General features: G+C 36.9%; 1 protein-coding gene across 1 annotated transcript in view; it reads right to left on the bottom strand.

Moving 5' to 3' along the window:
* Positions 1–3,134: 3,134 nt before the first annotated feature.
* The window catches only part of LOC126859517 (eukaryotic translation initiation factor 5B), a 33,645-nt gene continuing 24,731 nt past the window's right edge, over positions 3,135–12,048 (bottom strand). The window contains 2 exon segments of the mRNA XM_050610900.1: positions 3,135–3,904; positions 7,530–7,691. Coding sequence (XP_050466857.1) covers positions 3,797–3,904; positions 7,530–7,691 — 270 coding nt within the window. The 3' untranslated portion in view covers positions 3,135–3,796.

Below are 12,048 nucleotides of genomic sequence, written 5' to 3'. Positions count from 1 at the left end.
TCCGTAAAAATCCCTTTTGCGATCGAGCGGGACTTTACTAGCTCTTTTTCCAAGTTTTTGTATTTTCTTTCATTTCTTTCAATTCTCAGAGTCAGGTCATGGTAATGGATTAATGAATAGCAACTTTTTAGAATTTGGATTTAAACACCTCTGTATAATTGATGATGCGTAATTTTTATCTCTAACGTTTGAGATTTCAAGTCGAAGTTTGAATTCCGGAACTCAAATGCATTCATAGCTCGAAAATCGCGTTAAAATTTAAAATACGAATGATTTCATTGGAAACCTCTAGATTCTTTCCTCGTTTCCCTCTCCATATTTTCCTGCGCCATTGCTTTCAGTAATGGCAAGGTTAATTGCCTCTAATTAAGTAAGTCATTCGGGCGATATAAAGAGATTAGTGTACTCGGAATAGTAGTGGCGAAATGTTACCCTCATTTTCACAATTATATTTTTCCTACTCCCCTCTCTCTCTCTCTCTCTCTCTCTCTCTCTCACATTTTTAGACCTATTTTTATTACGTCGCTTTCATCAAAAATGTTATATCGCAACATTAAATATTTAATTATTCTACAGCAATTTCAAAAAACGATAATAAAATATATTTCTATTATTAGAAACTAACAATAAGTATTCTTGGCCTCTTTTCATCCTCGAAGTGAATGTAGACTACGCTCCTCAAAATTTTGACATTTATTTCACGGACATTGCATATTGTTTACTTATAAATAATTATATTCTTATTTTTTTTTTTTTTTGTAGCATGAGGATCTCTTTGGATATAATAATGATTTCAAACTATGATTACTAAGGTCACATTTTTATCATATTTTCAACAAAATGATATACCGGATCATTATATACGGTATATCAGTTTTAATGTTAACGTTAGCAAAGACTCGATCGATGACGTCGCATCGCGATGCAGCTTATAAATCATTCGATTTTACGTAAATATACTGCCGATATATACGATGAATGCACGAGCACGCACGTGCGCATGCAGTTGCACTAACACAGTGCGTCGCATCGCACGTCACGCACAGTCGGAGAGAGGAGGCGCGAGGACAACCTGCAGATGCATGAATGACTCGAAAAATGACGTGCGCGTTTATTGAGCGCGGCTTGCCGATTCGCGCGCGCCTTCTCGCTTGCTCCCAGCAAGGACACGACATATATTTTCCGACTTCCACTAGCGACGGACTCGAACAACTCGAGAACCTTAATCGTCCACCTTCCGGCGCACGAGTTTACGCAAAAATTAGCAATTGCTAAATGATCAAGTATATAAACTACATCGTATCAGCGAGATATACGTAATTTACATGTAAAGAGAAAAGACACTCGACACATATAAAATGACATTTTTACAATTTATTATCGTAAGAAAAATAATATTATATATCTCTAAGATATTGTTTTTAAATAATTTGAAATTTCTTCAAAATATTTGATTTTATTTCGTGAATCACTGTATATATATATATATATATATATTAAAAAAAAATGATCTATACTCGAGTAGATAGTGTATAATAAAAATATGATAAAGATAATAAAAATTTGTTTCAATTTTAAATTAGAGATTTTCCCGAAAGAAATTAATTTTAAATGCTTTCTATGTTGAAGCGATTAAGCTTTAAGAATGCAAATAGACGACAAAAATGTTTTTCTCTATATATAGATAATCGATTATATATTGCGACATCTTCCTTATTCGCCAAAGTCACCTTTATTATCCAAGATGATGGGTTACGTTAAAATTTATCTCACGTTATTGTTTGCATTGACCGATGGTTTGTATCCTTCGACAATTATATATAGGTGACTTGAAGGGGAGAAAATAGAAGGCACGTATCAATGTAAAATAATAAGCGTAAGAGAGCGACAGAGACGAAATCAATAAATCCGATTAATGCTTATATGACTTACGTAAACGAATATGTTTCGAGTTGCAGCGACTACGAAGACGTATATTTCTCGATTCCACGCACACAATCGATCTTGCACGCCTGCAAGATCCTATTATTGTCACTTCCGGCGGCGTAAAAAAAAAGAGGAGGGTGAGAGTTCTGAAGAATTTGAGAATGATACGCGATCTACGACACTGCGTAACGTTACACGTCATCGTCGTCATCTTTCTCGTCGTCGTCGTCGATTTATTTCTCGAGTTTCTTTCCGGCGTTATTGCTACTCTCAGCCAATTAAAAACGTGTGTTCCCACGATCAGGGTGTATTGCCGAATGTCTTAATAATATACAGAAACATGCAATGAAGATTCAAGAAGCGGAAAAAGGATCCATAAATTTAATTAAATGGAATTTTTTCCTAAAAAGGGTTCTGTACGATTTTTCCATTTCTATTTACGCACATTTGGTTTCGATAATTTTCAGTGGATAGCAGGACGCGGTTATTTAAATAAATATAAACGTACATTATGTTGTCATTGTGAAAGAATAGAGACAAAAATTATCTTTATTTTATATAAGACTACTTATTAAATTATTTATGTCTTATTCCTGAAATGTTTGCTTTATCCGCATGTCGAAAATGTTTATTTTTGTGGAAATATTTTTCCTTCCTGTATATAAAATTTTATAGAAATGAAACATATTTTTCATCTTTGCGTTTTTAATCAGACATTACAACAAAAGTATACTTTTTTTTTTTCAAAGGTTCATTTGCTTAAAGATTTTCGTTTGTTCTACAAATTTATCAAATTGCATCAAAATTAGGAGAAGGCAAAGGTTTAAAGACAAATTCGAGTTTGATAAATTATTGCAATATCTGTAGTACAATATAACATTGTAAAAAAACTCTTCTCAATGTACAGAATTTATTTTTAAAACATGAGATATACTTACTGATAATTGCGAGCATATCGAATATATATGTCTTGAGTGAAAACTTGATCAAGAATAACACAGTAATGAATGAGAGCATCGGCGCATATTATGAGAACAAAAAAAAATATATAATATATATATATAAACAAAATACCTTTTTCTTACTTCTTTTTTCTGCGAAAGCACATAATCTTTATTTTCCGGTCGCAGTATACTTGGCTTGTCTTATACAAAGATTACACATATAAAACACATGAGGTTCTCATACGATTCTTTCATTCATTAGAGTTTGTTTTTTTTTTTTTTCGTTTCCTCTTCTCTTCTTTTTCTCTCCTCTTCCTGTATCTTCGCTTCTTCACGTATCTACAACATCGTTGCCACCCACGACATTCCATCAAGAGTGACTCTCTCCTTTTCGCGATCGCACACTTTCAAAAAAGCTTCGTCTCCGATGCGACTGTTTTTACCTTTTCTTCATTCTTGTTGTCGAAAGAATATGAGAGTACTGTTTCGCGATAAGCTATAGTCTGTAAATATTCCAAATGCAATTGCCGAATCCAACGATCGAATCTCCTTCATCGATCATCCTTGAAACTTTGCGAGCCAAACATGCGTTTTCAAAGACATAGGCGAGTTTGAAATTCGTTCTCGCATCCTTTTTTTTGTAGCATGCTCTTCAACATAAGTCTAAACGCCGGGTACTTTCGGCGAAAGCATGAAAGGATGAAAGAAACGTCGATTCGAAATTGGAAGGAAGGATAAGTTCCAGCGTACGTCATATTGTAGATGCGTATTTTATAATAATATCCTTGTGATGTTTGGGACGACTATGCAGGAGATTCGGTTCGCGATATCATAGAACTCATTGACGATCCGATCTTTTTGCCGAGCAGGCGCCGGAAAAGCAAGAGGTCTTAGGATAATGTCGCTGCCATGATCCTCATCATATCTTAGAGTATCTGGAAGAGTTTTTTCAATTCCACCATGAGTTGCCAATCGGTTTTCAACAGATCATCTCTAAAGTACTCCTTGCACGCGTCTATGCTCTGCCGGCTTATCTGTAACAATTTGAAAAATGGTGCTGTAGTTAATCGTGTTATCATCAGAATCGTTATCGGATATTTAGATATGCTTAATAATAAGGAGTAATAGACTAAAACTGTTGAAAAATATGACGGTCGAAAAAGAATAAAAAAAAAAAAAAGCAAAAGATTCTCGTAATATTTGTCACATTTTCTTGTAACGCTTGAAAACTAACGTCAAGTATAAAAATTATTTGAAACTCTCATGTATAATTTGTAACTCGAAGATAATTCGAGCGCGAATATAATCGAGAGTAAATTGTACATAGGCATCACTCATCCGTGAGCGCTTTAGGGGGATAAAAATGTAGCGTCACATGTTACATAATGGAATGACGCAACTTATGTATAACGGAAACACAAGCGTCATTCATGTGACGTGGCAGGCAATGTGTTGAAGGCGAAATCCCGATAAAGCAACAACTCTGGCGGTAATCGCGGCAGCTGCGGCATTTTCGAAGCGCGCGTGTGTCTTTTTAACGTACGGCCGGCCGGCATCGTGGGTAATTTTCACGTGTGACGCTTTTCGCAAATAGAGAAGCGCACAAACGCGCGCGCGTACACCAGTCGGATACGTAACGCTTCACAACTGTTTCCGCCCTCACTCCCGGCCGGAAGTCCCGTTTCATTCATGGATCGGTCACAATGGTGGTTTTACGCGGCTATTGAGGACGCCTGCCTCCCGCCACGCCCCTTCTCGCTCCATCTCTTCTCTTCCCGTACCCATTGCCTCTATCTCTTTCTCTCTCTCTCTCTCTCTCTGACTCGCTGTTTCCTCTGTTCTCTCTACGGTACCGCTTTATCGTCTCTCTCTCTCTCTCTCTTTTTCGCTCTCCACCTCGCTCCCTCCTTTCCCTTCTCCACGTTTCCCCACCTACGTCCGTATTACCGCTCGTAAAGTACGCGGAACGTTGAATATACAACAGTTCGCGGTAATCATAAAAAATTTCACAGACGACGCGAGGCGCAGAACTAATTTAAAGATTTAACTTTTTCACGCGAAATTCGTGATCGCGATTACGCTCGTCTCTCGGAGAGTTATTATGCAATTTCGGCCTCTGTGACAAAAAAGAAAGGACGATAAGATCGCGCCGAATCGATTGACGAGAAAGAGAGAAAAAGGGAGAGATGTCACTCCTTCAAAAATCGGTTTTATAAATGAGGAAATTTTTGAAAGCAGAACATTTGCAGCGCCGTTAAGATGTTTCACGCAAATTTCCGTGATCCACTTTCTTCGTTTCCTCGCGCCAAGATTAAGAACGAACTATTTCCGTGTTCGAATAAATAAACGCATCTTCGAGAGAGATGCGGTGAGGAAAGTAAGCCGAGAAATATTATGCCTGATGCAAAACAAGCGAAGCAAATGTTCTATGCTGAAAGCAGGAGTAAAAACATTTGTGTTTCAGACTATAAGCTTGAAGCAAAAAAAAAATCCTACATTTCCTTCGCATTTTAAGCTCACTTTTAGACTATCCATAAATTGTATGACAGAATTATTTAAATTATTTTACATGTCGTGTGATATGAAAAATATCGGAATAACATGCATTAAAATTTATGGCACAAATAAAACTCCATCCTAAATTCCGTCATAAAATATAGTTTAAAATGGACTTTATATCGAGTTTTTTTTTTTTTTTCTACCGAGCATTTTTATCTTGCTATATTTTGTACGTAAAATATTTTTCCTATACATATATTTTGTAATGTTTTCCTATAAATGTCGTCATTATCTCGATGACTAAGTTACACAATTACTTAATTCGAAATACACAGTTACCGGAGATACTATAGTTATTTAATTAAAGATTGTTTTTATCTATATTTTTCGATAAATTCTTGCTTGTAGAAGCCCAAGTTTTCACTTTAGTGCAGAAAATACTCTTTTATATAATCGTCTCATATATTGTTAAAGTGAAAAAATTAATGCGTTGGCACACCATTTTATTCGTGACTTTTCGCCTCATATTTGTTTCAGACATTATCAAACGAACAAAAGCAAAAGCGTTTGCTTCGCTTCAAGTATAAGTCGACACGTCGGCGGAACAACGACTTTGGGAGAATCATCGTGGGAACAAGATACTTCCGGAACTGATTCCACGAACCGAACGGTAACGACGACTTCCGCTCGCTTACCAAAGCACAGGAAGATGTTTGAAGCACAACGATAGAACAGACTCGTGGAAAGAAGGAGGAAAAGGCGGAAGAGAAGGGTGGGGCGGGAGGGGAGGGGGGGCAGGCGGAGGATATGTAAGAAGGGACGAGAGAGAAGGGAGAAGGAAGAAAGAATGAAGATGAGACGTCGGTTTGTACGCCGAAGAAAAGACGCCCAGTAGAGTTTCCCACAGGGGAGGAAGCCTACGAAACATCCGTCTTAATTAACGATCGCAACAGTCTTTACGCACATTTCCTCGAGAATAACGTAACGGCGACGGAATAATTGAAATATGATCCATTCAGCCCCGTTTTACATCTTCATTCATCCTCACATATTAATGTATATAATCTTTGTATCAATTAATATCTTGTACAATATAATTTTTTTTTTTTTTTGATTGATAAAATAAAATTTTCAAATTCTTATCTCTTTATTTTTTTTTTTTTCTTCCTCAATATTATATTCATTAAAATTATTTTACGATTAAACATCTACATTCGTTTTATCTAAATGTTCGAAAACATATGCCTATTTGCATAAACTTTCTCAATCTTTTCCGAGCGTGTAAAAGCATCGCTGTGATTGATAATAAAATATGAAAAATAAAAGTTTTACACACACACACACACACATATTATATAAAGTGATATAATTAAAACTCTTATACGTATAAATTCTTTAATTTTATTCATTTTCTTAAATTGAGTCATATTGTATAGATCCCAAATATCAATAGTTACTTATTAAGTTTATGTGATATCTACTAAAGCTTACTCTGTATGATTTAAATAATAAATCCTTGAATGTGCGTATGTGTATATGTATGATAATTGTTAAAGTAAAGGATTTGCAGCGTTAAATAAAGTTTCCGAACGAGCGCAGGGCCGATTCTCTCGTCGATTTATAGTCGATATTCCAGCCTGAAGGAGGAAGACGAAAAAGGAAAAAGAGTGGAGGGTAGAGGGAGAGAAGAGAGAACGAGGGGAGAAGATAGCGAGCTTCTACGAAGGCCGGAAGCCGATGGCGGACGGGCGATCGCCGCCGGATGTTCATCTTCCTTTTTCGATCTAGGTCTCGCATACTAACAAGTCGAATTCGCGTCAAGGCAAAAACGCGTTTCTCAGTTTTGCGTGGTTTAACGCAAGTAAAGCGATAATAAATTCAACGTGTGTGAAAAATCATTAAAATTATCGAGCTTGGAATTTATTGAATGTGTCGAAATATATTCAAATAACGTATAATATTTAATTATAATTAAGGCTGTATTATTATTATCAACAAGATGTAAAATTTGGTGCACTTATCTTTCTATAATTTATATTTATGTAATATTCGATTTTGAAAGTTGAAAAATTGTCTCTTGCGTGATTATGCAATCACTTCTTATAATTCTTTTTCGATTTAAAGTAAATAGGCTGACAAGTTGATAGCTAATGCACTTACCTTGCTGACGAGAAAGTCTTTCGCTTCAAAGTGACGACCAAACATTTTCGGCGCTTCTCCCGGTACGGGCTCAATTTTGATGCAAACCTCTTGACCTTTCCTGGCCGATTCCACAGACTTATGATTGTACTCTATGCTAGTTACCATGCCCAAATCAACAAACTGAAATGATAAATTGAACGATAGCGATAAATATTCACGTTATATGCGTGTGTCATATTTAATATGAATTTTATATACAAATGGCAATTTATAATTTATATAAAAGAAAAGTATTATTATACATATGCTGGACAAGGAAAACCAAAAGATTTCAAAATAATACATCTCTTTTAAAAAAAGTTGTTTCATTTCGTACAAAATAGTACATAAAGAAAACAAAAAAATTTGCCAGAATGCAGAGATAATAAAACATTTTTAGATTTATGCTCTCAACAAAACAATTGAAGTCGAAAGAATCCGATAGCCTGCTGTTCATTTTTGCTCCCTATCCCCAGTAATACGATGCTACTTCATTCACGTATGCGTACACTTGATTTAGCATCGTAACGAATGCCCGAACGTGATTTAACCGCACGATCTACCGAAACAGGTCTCTCCGCGACATGAGCTTATGGTAGCGCGACTTTTTCTTTTTTTTTTTTCGCCATCGATCGTCTGTGTCTGGTCGCGTGGGTATAACTCTACGCCTAGGCACACCTTTACCGCGACCGGAAGTCGGGATAATCGAGTATACCTGAGTAGCACTGCCGTGCCGTGCTGTGTCTATCTCTCAACCGAGACGTGGATATGTATTTTCCTCGAAAATATCGGTAAGAATCGGTGAATGAACCAAGTAGATAGGCTAGATATCTCCCTCCCTCTCTTTCTCTCCCTTCACCCCTTCTTCTCATACGTAAGTCGACATAGTAAGGTGATCGATGTTGCGGAATGTTTGTGAATATGCCGCCAAAGATTTAACGACCGCTTGTCGGGATTTTCAGTCGAATTTTAATCCCGATTATCCCGATTATCAGTATTAAAGCGCGAAATATTTTAAGAGAGAAAGGAAAAGAGAGAGAGAGAGAGAGAGAGAGAGAGAAAAAGGATGCAAATTTCATTCAAAAGTGAGCCAGCTGTTTATTTTATTTATCTTTTTCTCGCTTTCGCTAAAACTAATGCTACAATCGTAAAAAAAAAAATAAGTCTAGAGAATCATCAATTTATTATATCTCTCGGGATACGTTGTTTTATGGTATTATATAGACGAAGAAACCCTGAGCACGTTGCTCCGACACACCTGCGGTTGTTGGAGCACAGTGGGCGGCAAACCCGGATAAACACGATCGCATTGAGAGAATTTGCAAGCGCGACCAACCGTGGTTTAAAAAAAAAAAAAAAAAAAATTCGCAGCTTTCGCAAGTTTTTCTCTCTCTCCCTTGTCGGCGATATAATTAATATTAATGTCTATTATCGCGCAAAACATTGATGCAAAATACTATCGCAATCTTTACCCCATGTCGTAATGTTGTATTAATACATATGGTTCCTCCATCCTTTTTGCTTTAAAGGAAACCATAGGTAAAGGAAAGCATAGTTTAGCACAAATATTTCGAAAACTTTTCTTTCAATCGCCGCAAAAACAAAGATGTTGAAAATCACGGTGAAACAAAGCTGTAGTCGATATAGATCGCATACAATCATGAAGCAAGTAAGCAACGTTATCGTTAGGTGAACAATGACCGATCGATGTTGTATCTTGAAACGTACGCCAAGAGAACCATACGTTCGTTCAACTGCGCAGCTGATCGAACGAGACACCCGGTATCCCCGCCAATGTTCAATAACCGAGGGGCTTTTCAACGCTTTTAAACGATAAAATACTACGAATGGTTGTAAATTTAAAATATCGATAAACAAATATAAGCTATCCAGATTAATCGCGCTTCTTTTAAATTTCCTACTATTATTTTTTTAAATTAATCTTAAATAAAATTTTAAGTATAATTTTAGCGATATGAATCATTGGAAAGAAATTAAAAAATTATATACACACAGTTACGAAATAAGTGAAAATATTATCTAAGTTTTGAATAAAATGAAAAGGAGAGAGAAAGAAGAATAAAATAACGTAAAAAGAGATTTTTATAGCTCGCGTATCATCAGAGAGAGTTCAATGCAAAAAAAAGCTGTTGTTGGAAATGTGCATTTATATCTTAAATCATTCTTAAAATCCATACATGCACTTCAAGTTTTGTTACTTAATTTTGTCAACGTTAGGATAAAAATAAATTTTTCTGTCACCTTGGAAAGCATATTTTTCACTTTCGTGTAAATTATATTCAAGTATAATAATTAAACGTGATAGTGAAAAATGAAAAATGAATGGACGCGCGAAGAAATATTGCGCGTGTTGCAAGTTAATCAGCTGAGAAAAAAAGAATATATACGGTGGTCCGTTCACCCGTGCCCGCGCATGTTCCTCGATATATACTCTTTTGGCCGAGTCGGGCATACTTTTATGGCGTATCCCCGTCGTCAAATTCTCGACACTCTCGGCCGCCGCAACCGAAAGGAATTACCATATAGGTGCACGTGTGCAGGCGGGCAAACGAACCTTGTTCGTCCTCCGTCTCGACCTTCTCCGCGCCCTTCCTTCGCTTTTCTTCAATGCACTCTTGTAGGCGCTGCTCTCTCTCTCTCTTTCTCTTAACCGCTCGAGGTTTTAAGATAAAGTCTGCCGGAGGACTGTCGAAGGACCGACCGCTAATTTCATCACCGTCTATCTTCTCATTTTTCAATCTCTCGGATGTTATACATAACATTACGCGATGTGTTTTACGACTGTTGTTTCTTTCGTTCCTGTTACTAAGAATTTCGGAAGTCGCTCGAGGTCACAAACGTTCGACTAAAGTTTCATAGATAAATATTTTCATCCTGATACTCGCAAGCGAGATACAATTTTTAATTATCGCTAAAAAAATTTTCATATATTTTAAAGAAAGAAAATAATCATTTTTACCAAATGAATCGGAAGACTTTCAGCCACGGTATTTAGATACTCCTCCGATGTGGCGCATTAAAAGCCTATCATTTCTTTTCTTTAAAAAAATGGGGATTATCCCGAGCGCGCAAGGGGCTTAACAGCTTTACAGTTTAAAAATCTGCTCATCGTCGCGCGCAGATATAACTCGGTTCTCGTCTCCTGAAATTACGGAAGCCATTACGAGTGTGTTATCGGCGCGCTTTACCTTTTACGACGAACGTTTCAATAGAACGCGAGGAGGCGAGAGCGACAGATAGGTATTTCGTTCTCTCTCTCTCTCTCTTTCTCGCTCAAATTCAGACGGGCCTGGATATGAAACGCGTGGGCCCGGACATACACCGTGCACTTTAGATTTATCTCGTTCTAAGTGTTCGAGAGACGACACGACACGAGGATCTCTCGCGCGCTGCGCCACGTGGGCGAAGAAGAGTGCGGTGCGGGGTCGGGCGATGGCGACGACGAAGATCAAACGGAAAAGCGTGCACATGCCTTATCTCGACTCGTCTTCCGATGCTAAACTATCTAACTGTTCGTGCCGACACCCACTCGTCCGCTGCAGTTTCTCCGATAAGTCCTCGCCGTACCATTATTACATATGCTTATCGATGTGTTCATTGCATTTGGCATACGCATCAACAGCTTTTACGATTTTACATTCTGGCTGCACGTGTAAAGTTGAATAACTTTTAAATCTCATCTCGTTAAAGGATTTATTATTCAAAAATAATACGCGAGAAACATGTAAATTTTTTTATACGCTATTAATAATATTAAGTATCGATTAATTTAATAATGCTGCCATTAATGTTGGCAACGCACTAGTCTAACGATCCTAAATTAATTTGCTATTATCACAAGGATAGTTAATATAAAATACATTTTTCATTCAAAAATTTTCAAAGCAGTTGTATGATGCAAATTTGTATATTTTTTTCATCATTCTCGTTTTCAATCATCAGAGAGTCATGATCCAATATACGGCTGCGGAGAAAGTTTCTCAATTAAATACATAATTTTCTAAGAGCAGTTTTTGCGAAAAAAGCTAGCGGGAAAATAATTTCTACGAGAAATTAAAATGTCGCGGAGAGATAATTTGAGAACAGCCTAGAAATTACTTAGAACAAAGAAAGAAGAGAGGAATTCTTAGAAAGAAGTATAGCAGCGAGCCTCGACCTTGGCACAAAAGTGCGCACGCTATTCGAAGGCCGATCCTTTCTCGCCACGAAATGGGAGATGCAACTGCCACAGAGATGCAATTGCATTGCCTAGCCAAAGGGACTAGCTTCGTTCTGCGAAAAACCCATTACATACAAGTTGCATCTATGTATATGTGTGTCACGTTATCGCAAAATACACGTGACCATGCAAAGTTCATTATCTGCGATATGTGCGTATTATTCAAATATGATGGATTATTTATTAATTATTTATTTCGAAAGTACGAGATATACCTTTCGCATACGAGATGCACGTGACGAAGTAATATTGATAGAT

This window comes from Cataglyphis hispanica, chromosome 3 (genome assembly GCF_021464435.1).
Source record: "Cataglyphis hispanica isolate Lineage 1 chromosome 3, ULB_Chis1_1.0, whole genome shotgun sequence".
NCBI lineage: Eukaryota > Metazoa > Arthropoda > Insecta > Hymenoptera > Formicidae > Cataglyphis > Cataglyphis hispanica.
This window is presented reverse-complemented; position numbering and strand designations above follow the sequence as displayed.